The sequence below is a fragment of the Aotus nancymaae genome, unplaced genomic scaffold, assembly GCF_030222135.1.
Source record: "Aotus nancymaae isolate 86718 unplaced genomic scaffold, 86718_ANA_hifiasm-v0.15.2.pri h1tg000006l, whole genome shotgun sequence".
NCBI lineage: Eukaryota > Metazoa > Chordata > Mammalia > Primates > Aotidae > Aotus > Aotus nancymaae.
The window spans coordinates 38,908,564-38,928,724 of NW_026988417.1; the positions used below are offsets into that span (position 1 = coordinate 38,908,564).

The 20,161-nt window shown below is 38.4% G+C and overlaps 1 protein-coding gene and 1 pseudogene across 5 annotated transcripts in view; one reads left to right on the forward strand and one right to left on the reverse strand.

Annotated features, from left to right (window-relative positions):
• The window catches only part of N4BP2 (NEDD4 binding protein 2), a 99,159-nt gene that overhangs the window by 59,206 nt on the left and 19,792 nt on the right, over window positions 1-20,161 (forward strand). For all 5 annotated transcript variants that reach the window (XM_064366525.1, XM_064366514.1, XM_064366512.1 and 2 more), the window contains 4 exons: window positions 2,275-2,393; window positions 7,012-7,150; window positions 16,048-16,236; window positions 18,393-18,561. In XM_064366525.1, the coding sequence (XP_064222595.1) occupies window positions 2,275-2,393; window positions 7,012-7,150; window positions 16,048-16,236; window positions 18,393-18,561 (616 nt within the window). The remainder of the gene's footprint in view (window positions 1-2,274; window positions 2,394-7,011; window positions 7,151-16,047; window positions 16,237-18,392; window positions 18,562-20,161) is intronic.
• Window positions 14,593-15,736, reverse strand: LOC105732759 (heterogeneous nuclear ribonucleoprotein A3-like; annotated as a pseudogene).

The following is a 20,161-nucleotide window of genomic DNA, read 5'->3' on the forward strand; positions in this document are numbered from 1 at the left end:
GCTGTGTCCCAAGGATACCCACTTTTAGATAGTGCCTCAGAAAGATCATTTTTTTTTCTTTTTTTCTTGCATAGAGATGAGGTCTTGCAATGTTGTCCTGGTCTTGAACTCCTGGCTTCAAGCAGTCCTTCTACCTTGGCCTCCCAAAGTGCTGGGATTATAAGTGTAAATGACACTGCACTCGGCCAGATAATTTCCTGATGCTCTCCTCATTCTTTGTCCCCAAAGGAGAAATACACTTTGTGTATATTTTTTAAAGCAAAAAATATAAAAATAAACTTTACACATAATATATGAATAAAATAATTAATTGTAAGATGATTAAGATTACAAGATTTTAGTTCATTGATGAAACCTCAGAATTTATAGTGTAGAAACTACGACCTGATAGATTGCTGGAAAATCTGATTATTGAATTTTTTAGTAAGTTTAGACTATATGCATAGCTTAAGTAAAATGTGAAATATTTTCATTTCTTTTTTTTTTGAGACCGGGTCTCACTCTGTTGCCCATGGTAGAGTGTGCAGTGCTGGGCTCAAGCAGTCTCTCACCTCAGCCCTTCAAGTAGCTGGGACCAGAAGCACATGTCACCATGCCTGGCTTATTTGTGTATTTTTAGTATAGATGGGGTTTCTCCATGTTGCCCAGGCTGGTCTCGAACTCCTGGGCTCAAGCAATCTGCCTACCTTGGCTTTCCAAAGTGCTAGGATTACAGGTGTGAGCCACTGCACCTAGCCAGAAAAAATTTAAATTCTCAGGTAGGTTGTTTCCATCACTCTTGTTACGTGTTTAGCTTTATCAGATCAGTCCTTTTTGCTTGTCATATTGTCACCTCTTGTGGTTCCTCTTTTATTGCTGTTTGGTGTTATAAATGGCCTAAGTATGATTAAGCTTTAAAACAAATAACAATTCTAGCATTTTCTCAGATTATTTTAATTTTGTTTATTTGTTTAATTTGTTTATTTGTTTATGATACAGGGTGTCACTCTGTTGTCCAGCCTGGAGTGCAGTGACTTGGTCTGAGCTCACTGTAGCCTTGACCACCTGGGCTCAAGCAGTCCTCCCACCTCAGCTGGGACTATAGGCGCTTGCCATCACACCTGGCCAGTTTAAAAAAAAAAGTTTTATGTAGAGATAGGGTCTTGCTATGTTGCCAGGTTGGTCTTGAACTCATGGGTTCAAGCAATCCTCCTACCACAGCTATTGTAATTTTTAGGTTTAGGAATTTTCAGTCATTTTATTGCCTCTGAAATTGTATATGAAGTTATTTTTCAGACAGCAGCATCTTTGTAGCAAACAAAATTATTTTGTTACGTTAAAATGTTGACAAATTATCACTTTAAGAATATTTACTATCATCTTAGGTTGGAATTAAAATAACATATTTTTAGGAAAGTTCTTTTGGTCTGACAGTTTAAATAGAGCAAATCTGAATATGAATTGTGAGTAATAATGTAACAATTCTTATGCAGTTATTTTGCAGTAAATATATTTGTGAAAAACTTAAAAAATAATTGTGAATTCTGAGATTTTCTGTCAATCTGAGTTTGCAACTTATTTGTACATTGTAGTTTCTACCCATTGAGGAGAATATGTTTTTGAGGACGATGTTCACAGCATCATCCAGTGTCCCTTTTGTGAGGACCCATGGGAGAAATTTCTCTCAGGTCTCAATACCAGAAAAAGCTGTACTTCTTCTGAGAAACTGGTTTGTTTTTATTTTATGGACAGTGAGAATCTTTATTTCCCCCTTTGCTTTGGCCACTAAGAATCTCAGAACTAAATTTGTGGCCTACCTGTAGCAATTGTACAAGATTTTGTGGCATGCATTTATTATATACTAACACTGCTAGCTTTATCTTATATATTTTTATCTTTATTTTCTCCATTCTGACTTCGTTTATTTATATCCTGTGGATGTGTGTTTATGTATATATATGTCTCTTCATCATTTTAATATAATGATTCAATGTGTTAGATATGCATGACTAACAGTATGTATATATATATTTACATACCCATGCACACACATACATGTATATGTGTGATTGTGTGTGTATATGTTTATGAGCAGCTTCAAATACTTTGCAAAAAATGGGATACAAATAAATAGTGCAAAAGTACTCATATTACTAATTTCAGCCTTTAATCAGTGAAGAAGTCTGTGATTGCTTTTAAATCATCAGTAATTTTGCAACAAAATAACCACACTTTTGGTCAGCGTTTCTAGTATTAAACATTTTATCTTGAAGATGATTTCTGTTTTTGTTTTAGAAAAGAGAGAGACTTATGTTTGAAAAAGATTGTGCCACTAAACTAAAGGAGAAGCAGCTCTTTGAGATATTTCCAGGCATTAACCAAAATTTTCTGGTGGACATTTTCAAGGACCACAAGTGAGTGCTAGAAAGATTGTCTGTGGTTTCTACTCTGATGTCACTGAAAGCATATGTCATATTTATTTTTCTGATAACAAAAATAATATAGGTCTATAGTAGTCCCTCCTACTCTGTGGTTATATATTCCAAAACCCACAGTGGATGCATGAAACTATGAATATAACTGAACCCTATATATACCCTATATATACTATGTTTTTTTCCTTGTAAATAAAATTTAATTTATAAATTAGCCACAGTAAAAGATTAACAACAACTAATGATAAAATAGAGCAATAATAACAGTATACTGTAATATAAATTATGTAAACGTGGTCTCTCTCTGTCTCAAAATACAGTTGTCCTTCAGTATCTGGGAGATTGGCTGCAGGACAGAAAATCTTTGACTTTATTGTTTCTGAGTGTTATGTTTTATTTAGGGAGTCTGTTATGTCCCAATATTATAAAAATATTTTCTTTATGCCGGGCGCGGTGGCTCAAGCCTGTAATCCCAGCACTTTGGGAGGCCGAGGCGGGTGGATCACGAGGTCAAGAGATCGAGACCATCCTGGTCAACATGGTGAAACCCCGTCTCTACTAAAAAAAATACAAAAAAATTAGCTGGGCATGGTGGCGCGTGCCTGTAATCCCAGCTACTCAGGAGGCTGAGGCAGGAGAATTGCCTGAACCCAGGAGGCGGAGGTTGCGGTGAGCCGAGATCGCGCCATTGCACTCCAGCCTGGGTAACGAGCGAAACTCCGTCTCAACAAAAAAAAAAAAAAAAAAAAAAAAAATTTTCTTTATTATTTAAATATCTAACTTCTTATGTGTGTGGTATATTATGAGGTAGAGATTTATAAATGAGCTAGAGATTTAACTTGTTTTTCCAAATGCCTGACCAAATGAATGGATTGTCTTTGCCCACTGGTATAAAACATAACCAGTAATGCTTACTGCATTCCCAAATACATATTTTCTTTTAAGGACTTCGATTCCATTGAGCTATTTGTTAGGTCCTGAGTTGCCACCATATTGTTTTAATTATTGTAGTTATGTTAGGTATATGAGGAATGCTCTGCTTTGAAAAATATATACTTTTCATCATGTATTTTTAAATTCCTCACGAGTTTGTTTTAAATAGATACTTTTTGAGACTCTTTTGAGAATCTAATATAGATTTTGATCTTTAGTTTATTAATATATTTCATATCAATGACAATAATGGATTTCTGGAATAAAACCTACTTTACCTTCAGATTTTTGTTTTTTTTCCTTTAATGCAGGGAGGAATTGATTTACTAGTTCATTGAAATTTTTGCAATAGTAATGAAATGGTGTTGATCTGTGATTTTTTTTTTTCTGTTCCTGGGCTGTTTGTGTCAGATTTTGGTTTCATTGTTTTATTTGGTATTAGGCTTAATAAAATAAACTGGCAGACCGCCGTTGTTCTCTCCGCTATGGAAAGTTGAAAGAACTTCATACCTTGATGGTTCTGGGCCTGTGCTTTCTCAGGGAGAGGATCTTGGGTTTATTGGGCAAAGTTTATTTTATGCTCTCTAATCATTTATTTTTACTGGTATCTTTCTCTTAGAATTTGTTAGTATATTTTCAACTCTGGTTAGTTAATTTCCTTTCAGTCTTTAATAACATACATTTAAGGTATGAATTTTTCTCTATAAGTTTTGATTTTGATATATGATATTTTAATTTTCATTATTTTCTAAATCTCAAATTTTAGTTTGATTTTCTATTTACCCTAGAATTTCTTTCATTTTTTTTTTTTTGAGATAGAGTCTCACTCTGTTGTCCAGATTGGAGTGCAGTGGCACTTTTGTGGCTCACTGCAACCTCTGCCTTCCAGGTTCAAGCACTTCTCCTGTCTCAGCCTCCTGAGTAGCAGAGATTACAGGCATGCACCACCACACCCAGATAGTTTTTGTATTTTTAGTAGAGAAAGGGTTTCACCATGTTGGCCAGGCTGATCTCGAACTCCTGACCTCAGGTGATCCACCTACCTCGGCCTCCCAAAATGCTGGGATTACAGGTGTGAGCCACCTTGCCTGGCCAATTTTTAAGACATATAAAAACATAAGTGAATTTTATGTTTAGACTTGGATCCCATTCCCAAGGTATCTCTTTATGTATATGCAGATATTCCAAAATTTAGAAAAATCTGAAATCTCAACCACTTCGGATCCCAAGTATTTCGGATGAGGAGTAGTCAACATATACTTCTTTTGGTGTGTTTTTCGGATGAGGAGTAGTCAACATATACTTCTTTTATGTGTTTGTGTGAGATAGGGTCTTGCTGTTACCCAGATTGGAGTGCAGTGGCACGATCTTGGCTCATTGCAGCCTTGACTTCCCAAGCTCAAGTGATCTTCCCACCTCAGCCTCCCAAGTAGCTAGGACTACAGGCACGTGCCACCATGCCTGGCTAGTTTTTTGTATTTGTTTTGTAGAGCCGGGGTTTCACCATGTTGCCCAGGCTGGTCTTGAACTCCTGAGCTCAAGGGATTTTCCCGTCTTGGCCTCTAAAGTGCTGGGATTACAGGTGTGAACCACCGTTCCCAGCCCAGCCTGAACTTAATATTTATTCTCTGTTGAGTGTGCAGAGTTCTAAATATGTCACCTAAATCAAATCTTTAATGGTAGTATTCCAATCTTTAATTTTCTTATTTATTTTTGCTACCTAACTTGCTATTTGCTGAGGGTTTTGTGTTAAAATCTCCCAGATGCCAGAGGGTGATGCTAGCATATGGCCACTCCTGTTTTATGAGTACTTAGGGCAAGAGCCTGAGATGAAATAGCCCAGAGTTGTGCTTCCCCAGGGAAAGGAGGGGGCTTGGTGTGTCCTTTCTGGGGATGGCCAGTGATGGGTTAGCCAGGCCCCTCATGTTAGGTGGCTGATTGCCTCCATTTGTCTGCTGATACCTTCTCAGCTAGCAGTAGGTTCAGCTTCATCCTGGTAAGACGGGTAGGTGGGCTCAGTTACTACAGTATGTGCTTGAGGTATAATCTTTTAGGGCTGTGACCCTCAAACAGTATCAGAGTTAGAGACTGACTTCCAGCCTTTTGAGCAGGTGGGTGATTTTAAGGCCTGGAAAGATACGGTTTATTGTTGGTAACATCCAGCCCCTGGATACTGATATCCTTTGTGTTGAGCATATCTGACGCAGCAAGATGAGAGGGCTGAAGTGGAACTGGTAGTTGCACATGGCTTGCCTTCAGAGGTGGTCTTTAATAAACTGAAGAATAGCAAAATGCCACACTATTTTGGATAATTAGTTAACCACATTTCTTTCTTCCTTGCTTTCTTGCTTTCTTTTTTTTTTTTGAGACAGAGTTTTGCTCTTGTTGCTTAGGCTGGAGTGTAGTGGCACTATCTCGGCTCACTGCAACCTCTGCCTCCCAGGTTCAGGCGATTCTCCTGCGTCAGCCTCCTGAATAGCTGGGATTACAGGCGCATGCCACCATGCCTGGCTAATTTTTCTCATATTTTTAGTAGAGACAGTTTCTCCGCATCCTCATTGACACATGTTACTATTTAATACCTGTCTTTTTTTATTATAACTATTGTAGTGAGTGGGAAGTTGTTTTAAGAATGTCCAAGGAAACCAAGTGTGAATCCAACAAAGGATTTAAGAAGAATAGGTGCTAAAATGAAAGAAAGATTTGTTGTGAATAATCTGCACAACAAAGAATTAGCAATTGAATTATCAATGTATTACCTTTTGGTATTCATTTAGTAGCTGGGATTACAGGCACATGCCACTATGCCTGGCTAATTTTTTTCATATTTTTAGTAGAGATGGGGTTTCACCGTGTTGGCCGGGCTGATCTTGAACTCCTGACCTCAGTTGATCCACCTGCCTCAGCCTCCTAAAGTGCTGGGATTACATGCATGAGCCACCACGCCCTGCCTAATTAACCAAATTTCAAAAAAAATTCGTATGTGCTCAGTTCCTCAGTATCTGGCCAATGGAAGAGGTGAGAGACATAAATAGTGTGAAATACTGAGCAGCATAAAAGCATATGTAATTTTTTTGAATGATTTTCTTTAGATATTGGAACATGAGTGTATCAGACATTTGTCAATTTGTAGAATTTCATTCTACAGATACTATAGTATCACCCTCAAGATATGACTGTATAATGCGGGCATGAGAGATAGGGTAGTGCTTTACTTTTTATTTTCTGTATCCTTACTTAGAGTTTGACTAGAATCCCATGGTAAAAGTAAACGGGATTTTACACAATAAAAATGTCAGCTTAAAGGTCTATTGTCTGTGTTTGTTGTTTGAGGGAAACCAAGTGTGAATCCATCAAAGGATTTAAGAAGAGTAGGTGATAAAATGAAAGATTTGTTGTGGATAATCTGCACAAGAAGATGAGCAATTGAATTATCAATATATTACCTTTTGGTATTCATTTTTTGAAAATTAGTTTTTGAGAACCTATTACTTGATGGTTTCCTTCTGATCATTCTTGATTATTTTTTTGAGATACACCATGAGCATTTAACTTAAGCCAGTTTTTCATATTCTTGTAAGATGTTTGAAGATTCTTGTGTTAATGTCTCCACATAACTTATTTTCATTTACTGATATTATGTTTGTTCTTAAATTTTCTACAGCTATTCATTAGAACACACAGTGCAATTTCTAAACTGTGTTTTTGAAGGGGACCCTGTAAAAACAGTTGTAGCTCAAGAGTTTGTTCACCAAAATGAGAATGTCACATCTCATACTGGCCAGAAGTCTAAAGAGAAAAAGGTATGGAGTTACTAAGTTTTTTCTACAAGGGTAGATAACTGTATATAAAAATATAATTGGTTTATTGAGTATAATAATTTAATGATTATTTCTCACCATTTTGTCTAGACTGGAAATTTAATCACCAATGGCATATTTGGCTTAGAATATCTGTGCACTCTAAATGATGAATTTATAGTTAATTTTTTTTCTTTGTGTGTATGATAAACAGGCACTTGAATATCTGCAACTTGTGTATACTTGGACACAGTAGAGTATATGGTTTAATTGAATAGCTATAAGTTTGTAAATATGATGGGTCTTGAATATAAACATGTGGGCAGAAATACTTAGCCTTTTGGGAAAGTGCCAAATTTTTTCTCAAAGAAAATGGCTCCACCATTTTATATTTCCACTAGAACTGTATGGGGGTTACAATTTCTCTACATCTTCACTGACGTGTTATTATTGAATACCTGTCTTTTTTATTATAACCATTGTAGTGAGTGGGAAGTTGTTTTAAGAATGTCCAGGATTTGTTTTAATCAGGTATAGTAAGACATGCAGAGATGGAAATGTTGTGAAGGAAGTTTATTATACTCATAGAGCTCTTGAAACAGGAGGTATGGCTTGCTACCCAGGGCCACATGGGGAGCCAGCAGGATTGGTCAGGAAGCAGGAGTAGGGGGGAAATGTGGAGAAAAGCCTGTATTTTGGATTCTATGAGAAGGAATGTGCAAGGCGGAGTAAGCAGGTTTAGGATTGGCTAGTTTAAATAATTTCAGCAGGCTCTGGAGCATAGGGACTTTCTCTGTTTGTCTGATAATTGGCCCTAGGGTGATTAGGGCAGGTGGATAGTGCCCTGGAGTGGGAGAACCCCATTCAAGGAGGAGGTTGGAGGCCTAGATTCTGGATTGGTTGGTTTGCAAATGAAAGGCGTGCTCCCAGACACGTGTTTGTTATCTCTAGGAATTAGCTAAACCTGAGGGGGTTGTGAGAGTGGATGGAAATGAGGGGACAGAGGGAGCAGCCTCTCTAGCATCATGAAGGCTGCAAAAATGCCAGCACCAGAATACAGAAAATAAAAGCCATGGTTAATACAGAAGTGGTGTCTTTTGGTTTTGATTTGCATTTCCTTGATAACTATTGATGTTGGGCATCTTTTTATGTGCTATTGGTCATTTGTACATCTTTGGAGGAATGTCTGTGCATATCCTTTGCCTATTTTTTTGAGACAGAGTTTTGCCCTTGTTATCCAGGCTGGAGTGCAATGGCGCGATCTTGGCTCACCGCAACCTCCGCCTCCTGGGTTCAGGCAATTCTCCTGCCTCAGCCTCCTGAGTAGCTGGGACTGCAGGCACGCGCCACCATGCCCAACTTTTTTGTATTTTTAGTAGAGACGGGGTTTCACCACGTTGACCAGGATGATCTCGATCTCTTGACCTCATGATCCACCCGCCTCGGCCTCCCAAAGTGCTGGGATTACAGGCATGGGCCACCGCGCCCGGCCCTTCCTTTGCCTATTTTTAAATTGGGTTATTTGTCTTTATTATTGAGTTGTAAGTGTTCTTTATATACTCTAGATACAAGTCCCCAATCAGACCTGTGATTTGCAGATATTCTGTCCTTTCCATAAGTTGCCTTTTCACTCTGTTGTTTCTGTTGCAACACTGAAGTCTTTTAAATTTGATGCAGTCTAGTTTGTCTACTTTTCCTATTGTTGCCTGTGCTTCATTGCCAAATCCAATGTCATGAACTTTCCTCCTGTATTTTCTCTAGGAGTTTTATAGTTTCAGGCCTTTCATTTAGGTCTTTAATCCATTTTGATTTAATTTTTGTATATGTTGTGAGATAGAAGTCCGAGTTGATTCTTTCACATGTGGATATCCAGTTGTCTCTTGGCCATTTGTTGCAAAGACTATTCTTTCCCCATTAAATTTTCTTGGCACTCTTGTTGAAAATGAATTGACCCTGGCTAGCCATGTGCAGAAAGCAGAAACTGGACCCCTCCCTGACACCTTACACTAAAATTAACTCCAGATGGATTAAAGACTTAAACATAAGACCTAACACCATAAAAACCGTAGAAGAAAATCTAGGCAAAACCATTCAGGACATAGGCATAGGCAAGGACTTCATGACCAAAACACCAAAAGCATTGGCAACAAAAGCCAAAATAGACAAATGGGACCTAATCAAACTCCACAGCTTCTGCACGGCAAAAGAAACAGTCATTAGAGTGAATTGGCAACCAACAGAAGGGGAAAAAAATTTTTGCAATCTATCCATCTGACAAAGGGCTGATATCCAGAATCTACAAAGAACTAAAACATATTTACAAGAAAAAAACAAGCCCATTCAAAAGTGGGCGAAGGATATGAACAGACAGTTTACAAAAGAAGACATACGTGAGGCCAACAAACATATGAAAAAATGCTCATTATCACTGGTCATTAGAGAAACGCAAATCAAAACTACACTGAGATACCGTCTCACACCAGTTGGAATGGCGATCATTAAAAAATCTGGAGACAACAGATGCTGGAGAGGATGTGGAGAAATAGGAACACTTTTACACTGTTGGTGGGAGTGTAAATTAGTTCAACCATTGTGGAAGACAGTGTGGCGATTCCTCAAGGACCTAGAAATAGAAGTTCCATTTGACCTAGCAATCCCATTACTGGGTATATATCCAAAGGATTATAAATCGTTCTACTATAAGGGCACATGCACACAAATGTTCATTGCAGCACAGTTTACAATAGCAAAGACCTGGAACCAACCCAAATGCCCATCGATGATAGACTGGACAGGGAAAATGTGGCACATATACACCATGGAATATTATGCAGCCATCAAAAATGATGAGTTCGTGTCCTTTGTAGGGACATGGATGAACCTGGAAACCATCATTCTCAGCAAACTGACACAAGAACAGAAAATCAAATACCGTATGTTCTCACTCATAGGTGGGTGTTGAACAATGAGAACATGTGGACACAGAGAGGGGAGCATCACACACTGGGGTCTTTCGGGGGGAAATAGGGGGACAGCAGGGGATGGGGAGTTGGGGAGAGATAGCATGGGGAGAAATGCCAGATATAGGTGATGGGGAGGAAGGCAGCAAATCACACTGCCATGTGTGTACGTATGCAACAATCTTGCATGTTCTTCACATGTACCCCAAAACCTAAAATGCAATTAAAAAAAATGAATTGACCATAATCGTAAAGATTTATTGCTGGACTCCTAATTGTATTCCATTGATCTGTATGTCTTTCCTAATGTCAGTACCACTTGTCTTGATTACTGTAGCTTTGTGGTAAGTTTTAAAATTGGGAAATGTGAATCTTCCAACTATGCTCTTTTTTTTTTTTTTTTTTTTTTAAGATTTTGGCTATTCTGGTGCCCTTGGATTTCCATGTGAATTGTAGAATTAGTTTGTGAATTTCTGTACAGAAGCCAACTAGAATTTTGATGGTGTTTGTGTTGAATATGTAGAGCAATCTGAGGCGTATTGCCAATTAACAATATTAAGTCTTTCAATTCATGAAATGGAATATCTTTCGGTTTATTTAGGTCTTCTTTAATTTCCTTCAACAATGTGTTGTAGTTTTCAGAGTATAAATTTTGCACATCTTTTGTTAAGTTTATTTTTTTATTTTTATTTTTAAGAGACAGGGTTTCACCATGTTGGTCAGGCTGCTCTTGAACTCCCTACCTCAGGTGATCTGCCTGCCTCAGCCTCCCAAAGTGCTGGGATTACAGGCATGAGCCACTAGAGTATTTTATTCTTTTTCATGCTGTTGTAAATGGAATTATTTCTTTTGTTTGTTTTGTTTCTTTCTGGTCTGGAATTATATTGTCTTTTTTAAAAATTTACTTTTTTTTCTGAGATGGAGTTTCGCTCTTGTTGCCCATACTGGAGTGCAGTGGCATGATCTTGCTCGCTGCAACCTCTGCTTCCCAGGTTCAAGCAATATACCTGTCTCAGCCTCCTGAGTAGGTGGGATTACAGGCATGCGCCACCACACTTGGGTAATTTTTAAATTTATTATTATTATTATTTTTTGAACTTATTCCACTTGGCAGGCTCAACACCTGGGTAATTTTTTTTGTATTTGTAGTAGAGACAGGGTTTCTCCATATTGGTCAGTCTGGTCTCAAACTCCCGACTGCAGATGATCCACCCGCCTCGGCCTCCCAAAGTTCTGGGATTACAGGCGTGAGCCACTGCACTGGGTCTACTTTATTTTTTGATATTAATTTTAAATTAAAAAGAGACAAGGGTCTTGCTGTATTGCCCAGACTGGTTTCATCTCCTGGGCTCAAGCAATACAGGCTTGAGTCACCGTGCCTGGCCTGGAATTATGCATCAATTTTATTTTTGGATTGTTTATTACAAGTACATTCTCTCTCCTGATAACATGCAAGGCACTGCGAGTCATTATGCTAATAGGGGGTGATAAGAGGGTATGATTGCTCAAAGTGGGAGATGATTAGAAATGTAATCAAAGGGCAGGTGCGGCCAAGGTGGGTGGATCACCTGAGGTTGGGAGTTCGAGACCAGCCTCACCAACATGGAGAAACTGCTGTCTTTACTAAAAATACAAAATTAGCCGGGCGTGGTGGTGGCGCATTCCTGTAATCCCAGCTACTGGGGAGGCTGAGGCAGAAGAATTGCTTGAACCCAGGAGACGGAGGTTGCAGTGAGCCAAGATCATGCCATTGCACTCCAGCCTGGGTAACAAGAGCGAAACACTGTCTCAAAAAAAAAAAGAAAGAAAGAAATGTAACCAGAAAGTTTTTGTGAGTTATGCCTTAGCCTTGTCCACAAAATGTAGGCAGGTATCTCAAAACTGATTAAGATCTTTTAAGATTTTTGAACAGAATAATCTGTCTCTTTGTTCTCCCAGGATGCTCAGGGACCACATTGCTATAGGGGATATCCTGGTGCCAGTAACATTTTGGTTCTTCTCTTTTCAAGAAACTAACATTTAAAATTCCGTTGTATTAATGCTACTATTTTTTTTTTTTTAGTCTTTACATTTTATAGGTTTGTTACCACAGGAAATTTTAGTGTTGTAATGCATCATGCTTTCAAGAGAATATTAAGTAAATTCCTAGGAAGCAAATATTTCTTTTTGGAGACAGGGTCTTGCTCTGTTGCCCAGGCTGGAATTCAGTGGCACCAGCATGGCTCATTGAAGCTTCAGCTTCCTGGGCTTAACTGATCTTGCCTCAGCTTCCCGAATAACTGGGACCAGGCATACACCATCATGTCTGACTAATTTTTAAAGATTTTGTAGAGTTGGGTCTCACTCTGTTGCCCAGGCTGGTTAAATTGTTAGGCTCAGGTGACCTCCTGCTCCAGCCTCCCAAAGTGCTGAGATTACAGGTATAAGGCACCTCACCTGGCCACAGGAAGCAAATATTTCACTTGGCCCTTGTTAATGAAGTAATAGTAAACCATGTCACTATGAAATAAATATAAAAATAAATTTCAGTTGTATTTTAAAAGAGAGTAACTATTTGAGAACATGTCTTTCATTATATATATATATATATATATATATATATATATATATATTTATTATTATTTTTTTTAATTTTTATTTTTGAGACGGAGTTTCGCTCTTGTTACCCAGGCTGGAGTGCAATGGCGCGATCTCGGCTCACCACAACCTCCGCCTCCTGGGTTCAGGCAATTCTCCTGCCTCAACCTCCTGAGTAGCTGGGATTACAGGCACGCGCCACCATGCCAGCTAATTTTTTGTATTTTTAGTAGAGACGGGGTTTCACCATGTTGACCAGGATGGTCTCGATCTCTTGACCTCGTGATCCACCCGCCTCGGCCTCCCTATATATATATTTTTAAGAAAATGAAAAATAAAGGGTCTCTTGCCAGAGAATCAAATATGATTGTATTTTTTTAGTATAAATAACTACAGAGACCCTAATGCTATGAAGTATTTATTAAGTTCATAATGTGAGGCACTATTAAGTTTTCAAAAGTCATAGAAAGTAGTTTTATTATCCTCCCCAAAGTCTTTGATTTTATCAGCGAATCAAGCAATGCATTCATAGAATATTTAAATGTTAATATAAAGAAGCTTGTGGATTAAGCAATGATAAGAGTGACATCAGGAGGTAGGTTCTATGAATATTCTTATATCAGAGACATCCTTGTGTTCTTTCATAAAATAATTTGGGTATCTGTTACAAAAATATATCAACTGATTTGCTCTGGTATTGAGTTAGGAGTATGGTGATGTCTACTCTTTTTTTTTCTCCTTTCTTTTCTTTAACTCTTTAAAGCCTATGGAGTTCTGGGGCTAAATGAGCAAAATATAATGAATGAAGAAATTGTATAACCACCTACTATTATATATGAGGCCAGTTTTTCCCAATCTTTCTTGACTTCTGAACTCTTTACAGACAGGAAATGAGAAAAAATCATACTTGCCAGTTAATAATTATGGCCAAGTGCCGTGCACAACATATATATATGTGTGTGTGTGTGTATATATATATATATATATATATATCTGTAGAGACAGGGTCTTGCTTTGTTGTCCAGGCTGGTCTTGAACTTCTGGTTTCAACTGATCCTCCTGCCTCAGCCTCCTCTTGCCTCAGCCTCCTCTTGCCTCAGCCTTCCAAAGTGCAAGATTATAGGCATGAGCCACCATGCTGAATATCTTTTATTCTTTTGACTTGATTTAGTGACCTAATTTTTTTTAAGAAATTTTGAGATTTTTTTTTAATTTGAAGGCAATCTTAATGCTATTAAATTCACGAATGCTAATTTAAATACCCAATCCTATTTATCTAAAACACACAGTGCAAATGCAAATATCTTTTCTCTCCACTTGTCAGCACCTGCTAATATCATGAATTGGAAATGAGGAGAATAGATTCCCCTTAAACTGCAAGTCAGCAGGTGTTTCTTTACAGTTAACTTTAGCAAAATTCATACAAAATAGTAATTAACAGTGATCTTATTAACTCACAAGTAAACACCTTTAAAACTGCATTTTGTTAAAGTTTCTGTACTAAAATATAGAAAAACTAAACTACACAAATATTGAAAAATTAAAAATTTCTTAATTTTTTATTCCTGGTAGCACTACCATAATTTACAGGGCAATATACCTGACAAAAGTATAAAAAAGACAAAGCTACAACAGATAAAAGATCTCAAAAATGTACATCTAATTGATACTATATCGCAGTAATCAGTAGCTGCAATTTTGCAAACTATGGCTATGACAGTCCTGAACAAGAAGGGTTTTCTGTTTAAGCTGCAGTGACTTTTCTGACTGTAAATCATCGTTTCTTCTGTGGCACATTTTTACAGTTCCTCTAATGCTTTTGAGCTATTGTCTCAAAGTAACCTGCAGCTTTCCTGCCAACTCCTCGCTCTCACTCCTGCTAAGAACTGTAGCCCTTTTCTGCTGTTTTTAGAACCTTCTGCTGCTATATCTCCCACTTCCACCACCAGATCCATAACGACCACCATGGGGACTGCCCGAGCTTCTTCCACTGAAACTGTCCCCTTTCATGAGTTCATAATTTGATTGCTGTTGTCCACTATAATTCCCAAAATCATTATAGTTTCCACCACCGCCATAGTTACCACTGCCAAAATTTCCTCCTTCATCGTAACCATCATATCCTCTACTGCCACTATATCTACCACCTTGGTTTCCATATCCTGGTCCACCACCACCACCATAGCCCCCTCTACTACTATAACCAGGACCACCACCATAGTTGCCACAATCACCTCCAAATCCATTATATCCACCATCACCTCCTCCATAACCACCTTTGCTGCCACCACCTCCACCAGCATAGCCTCCTCTTCCACCAAGGCTTCTACCACGGCCAAAATTATCTCTATCATCTCTGAAGCTTCCTCCTCTACAACCCATAAAATTGCCAGGTCCACCTCCACGACCTCTCTGTGATCCAGCAGACTGCATCTCTTGTTTAGAAAGGGCCTTTTTCACTTCACAGTTATGCCCTTTAATAATGTGGTATTTCTGAACAACAGTTTTATCAACTGTATCACCATCATCAAAAGTTACAAAAGCAAATTAATTCTCTTTTTCCCCACTCTGCCTGTCTTCCATAACTTCTGTGGTTTCAATCTTGCCATACTTTTCAAAGTAGTCTCTCAAATTATATTCTTCTGTATCTTCTTTAATGTCGCCAACATTTTTTTCTTCACTGTTAGATGGGCACCAGGCTTTATAGAATCCTCTCTAGAAATAGCTTTCTTTGGTTCCACTACACACCAGTCAACCTTGTGTGGTTGAGCACACATTGCATTCACCTCTTCAACACAAGAATAAATCACAAAACCAAAGCCTCTGGAACATTTTGTTTGGGGTGGGTCTCTCATCACACAATCTGTGAGTGTGCCCCATTTCTCATAATGTTCTCTTAAACTATCATCTGTAGTTTTAAAGCTCAGACCACCAGTGAACGGTTTTTTCAGCTGCTCTGATTCCTTGTGATCATGGCTCTCCTCCCTCTGGCAGTGGTGCAGCGATGGCTGGAGTTGGGCTGGGGACCACCAGATAGTGGTTTTACCTCCATTTTGAGACCAGACTCACCTCTTCCAACTCGAGTTCAATAGCCCTAATTATATTTTGATAATTTTAGAGAACTCTTCAACATCTCCAGAGATAAGAGTGGTTAAAGAAAGGGTAACCTTAATGGCATAAAAAAGTTAATGATAGTTGATACATGGCTGACTTAACTTACAAGGTAGACACTGGAGAGAATCTGTTTCCTGAGCAGAGAGATGAAAATATATGAGAGCCCAGTTTTCATGTGCGTTGAGTGAAGGTATAAGGCATTAGTTTTTTAAACTGTGTGTGTATTACTTATTGTTTAAAATCTTATAGCCAAATAAATTGAAAGAGAATGAAGAAACACCAAGTGAACTGTCTTTCCAAGACTTTGAGTACCCAGACTATGATGACTACAGGGCAGAGGCTTTCCTTCACCAACAGAAGAGGATGGAGTGTTACAGCAAGGCCAAAGAAGCTTATCGGATAGGGAAAAAACATGTTGCCACCTTTTATGCCCAGCAGGTAAAGTGGAAAACTGATTATATATTTTTTTCTTTGTCAGTTATAATAACTAAATAATCTTGAAGCAGATAACACCCATATTGTTAATAGATTAAGTTACTCTGGGGAATGTAGTGGTTATATAAGTGACATAAATGAGGTATCCTAAGAAATGTATGGTCCTGGGAATTTAATCTCCTGCTGTTTTGAACATTTGAAATGTTCAGCTTCTGTGGTTGCTTTTGCATTTACTGCTTAAGTGGAATTACAGTTTATTCTGACAGTCCATATTTCTGGCAGCAGAATATTAATACTGACCATCTCAGAGTGGGATTAAAGGGGTTTTGTGCCTTCTATCATGTTGAAATTTTTAGTAATATATCACTTTCATAGTAGAAAAATGACATTAATATTTTTTAGGGAAGTAAAATTTCTACCTGGGGTCATTTGACATGGTTTTATAAGGAAGCTGCTTTTTTTTTCTTTTCTTTTTTTTTAAAGATAAGGTCTTGCTCTGTTGCGCAGGCTGGAGTGTAGTGGTGCAGTCTCAGCTCACTGCAGCCTTCACCTCCCGGGCTCAGGTGATCCTCCTGTGTCAGCCTCCCAAATAGCTGGAACTACAGGCACGCACCACCAGGACAAGCTAATTTTTGTATTTTTTGGAGAGATGGGGTCTTACTTATTATGTTGTCCAGGCTGGTCATGAACTCCTGTGCTCAAGCAATCCTCCCATCTCAGCCTCCCAAAGTACTGGGATTATAGGCGTGAGGTACCATGGCCAGCAAGGAGTCTGCTTAAATTTTTATGTTTGTGTTTCCATATGGGTTACTTCTTTGTGTTTGAGCAGAGAAGAGTATCAAACTGCTGTAGCCCTGTGACCTCTCACTGTAGTCCTTGGGGGATAGCTTCTAGGGTAAGTAACTATAAGATGTTGAAGGTGACCAAGATGAGACCCAGCATTATCGAAGCATACACAAATAATAAACCAGTGGTTTTAAAAGCAAAAACAAAAAAAAAGTAAATAAACCAATGGTTCCTTCTTGAAATAGTGTATTAGAGTTCTCTAGAGAGACAGACCAGTAGGATATATGAAAAAGAATTTATTAGGGGGAATTGGCTCTCACAATCACAGAGGTGGAGAAGTCCCATAATAGACCAGCTGTAAGCCAGAGAACCAAAGAATTCAGTAGCATGGCTTAAAGCCAGGAGTGTAATGCAGTCAAAGCTCAAAGCCTCAGAACCAAGGATACTGACAGTGCAGTCCCCAGTCCAGGACCAAACACTCAAGACCCACCGAGAGGCAGTTGGTGTGGGTCCCACAGTCTAAAAGCTGAAGAACGTGGAGTCTGAATTCCAAAGGCAAGAAGAGAACATCTGCCTGTTTGTCCTAGCCAGCCCCCAGCTGCCCACATGGTTGGTATCCTAGCCAGCCCCTAGTTGCCCACATGGAGGGCAGATCTTCTTTCTGTCCACTGACACACACGTCAGTCTTCTCTGGAAACACACTCAGACACACCCAGAAACGATGCTTCACCAGCCATCTAGGTATTCCTCAGTCCAGTCAAATTGATACCTAAAATTAACTGTCACAGATGGGGATTGTGTTTAGTTAAGTTTCCCACTTTTACGACTTTTGGTTCAGAAAATATGTTAGAAAGAATGACTCAGTAGTTTAAGTACTGCATTATTATTATTATTTATTTAGAGATATTCTTGCATTGTCACCTGGGCTGGAGTGCAGTGGTATGATCTTGGCTCACTGCAACCTCTGCCTCCTGGGTTCAAGTGATTCTCCTGCCTCAGCCTCCCAAGTAGCTGGATTACAGGTGCCTGCCACCACGCCAAGCTAATTTTTTGTAATTTTAGTAGAGATGGAGTTTCATTATGTTGGCCAGGCTGGTCTCAAGCTCCTGACCTTGTGATCCGCCTGCTTTGGCCTCCCAAAGTGCTGAGATTACAGGCATGAGCCACTGCACCCAGCCAGGACTACATTATTAATACATTGAAATTTACCTAAATTTTGGTGCATTATTGTATATTAAACTCAATGCATTAAGATTTTAGATTTATTTTTCCCTTTTTTCTCCTGGCCTTTTTATTTGGGGCACTATTAATTTTCTCATCACCCAAGTAGCAAATATCAAAAGTGTCCCTTGGTGATATGTTTATGATTTTAGGGTACTCTTCATGAACTGAAGATGAAAGAAGCCAATCACCTTGCTGCTGTGGAGATCTTTGAGAAAGTCAATGCCTCACTGCTGCCACAGAATGTTTTAGACCTCCATGGGCTGCATGTGGAGGAAGCTCTAGATCATTTGATGAAAGTTTTAGAGAAGAAGACTGAAGGTAGGACTGTGGTAATCACAAGTTTTCAATAGAATATATGTCTTTGCTTATATTGGTATAACTGGCAAATTCAGGAGAGTCTGAATATGTAGGCTGAGGATATCTGTGCAACATTGTAAACATTTGTGTTAGTCATTCTTCAAGAGGACCTTCTTGGAAAAGGATCCTCATTGGTATGACGATTAACATTTTCTTCATTTGTATTCCTGTGTTGTATTTATTAGAGGGAGGGCATGGTGTAATCTGCGAATCCTCTCTGACTTATAAATGAGACCTTTCAGGAATATTACATATCTTTGTACAATAGACGTTTATTAAACTTAATAGATATTTCTTGGATTTTAATTTTTCAGTAGATGTTTGATAAAATACAGAAGTAAATAAGGTGATAGGATTTTTACAGTGATCACAAAAGGCAGAATTTCTAAGTATTTGCCGTGTGGCCGTGCCCCCTTCTTTTCTGCTTGTGTCTTGCCTTTGCAGGTTAATAGGAAAGACCACTGCCAGCTTGTCATCTAAGTTCAAACTTTTCCCAGGACTTTGGATGAGCCTCAATTCAATGTTACGTACTTCACATACATTAAAGTATTTTGTTGGTTTAGCATCTTGTTTACTTTTCATCATCATAGGGTAAATTGTCCTACTGTCACTTGTCTGATTGTTTCCTTGTGATTAGATTCAGTTTAAAATATTTTTGGGTAAAAACACTGTTAGGTGATATTAAGTTAGCCTTGGTGAACACATCAAGGGATAGAAGTGGTCAGTTTGTCCCATCATTGATCATATTGTTTGATTTCTTAGCTACGATCGGACTCTGAAAAAGCATTAGGATAAATTCTAAAATCCCTTGTCTCTTGCCCACCTCTCCAGTCTCATCCCGTGCTTTTCCTCCTTTTCTGTATGTTTAACTACACTATCAGTCTTGACCCCCATCCTAGTTAGGCTCCCTGTTAATAGCTTCTCATAGTACTCCTACTTCTCACGGTGTTTATAAAAGCTTATTGTATAATTGGTTATTAAAGGTCTGTCTTTTTGGCCAAGAAATGAGCCAGTATTGATTATTGAATTATTGTATATAGTGCTTTTCCTTCAACACTCAAAAAGTTTTTGAATGAATGACTAACAATAGGTATTCCTCTCATTTTTTTTGACAAATAAGATTGTTTATATTTAAAGTATGCAATGTGATGATTTGATAAATGTATACATTGTGAAGTGATTACCACAGTGAAGTAATTTAGCACATACATCACCTATTATTGTTACCATTTTGTGTGTGTGGAATGAGAACATTTAGGACTTACTCTGGTAGCAAATTTCAAGTATATGATAATAGTGCTATTAAATATAATTAACCATGCTACACATTAGCTCACCAGAATGTATTTTTTTTAGAACTGAAAGCTTGTACCCTTTGACCAGCCTTTCATTTCCTCCACTCCCTGGCCCCTGGCAACTACCATTCTATTTTGTTTCTATATGTTTGGCCTTTTTAGGTTCCACAAATACGTGAGATCATACAGGATTTATCTTTCAGTGTCTGGCTTGTTTCATTTAGTATAATGCCCTCCAGCTGTATCTGTATTGTTGCAAATGGCAG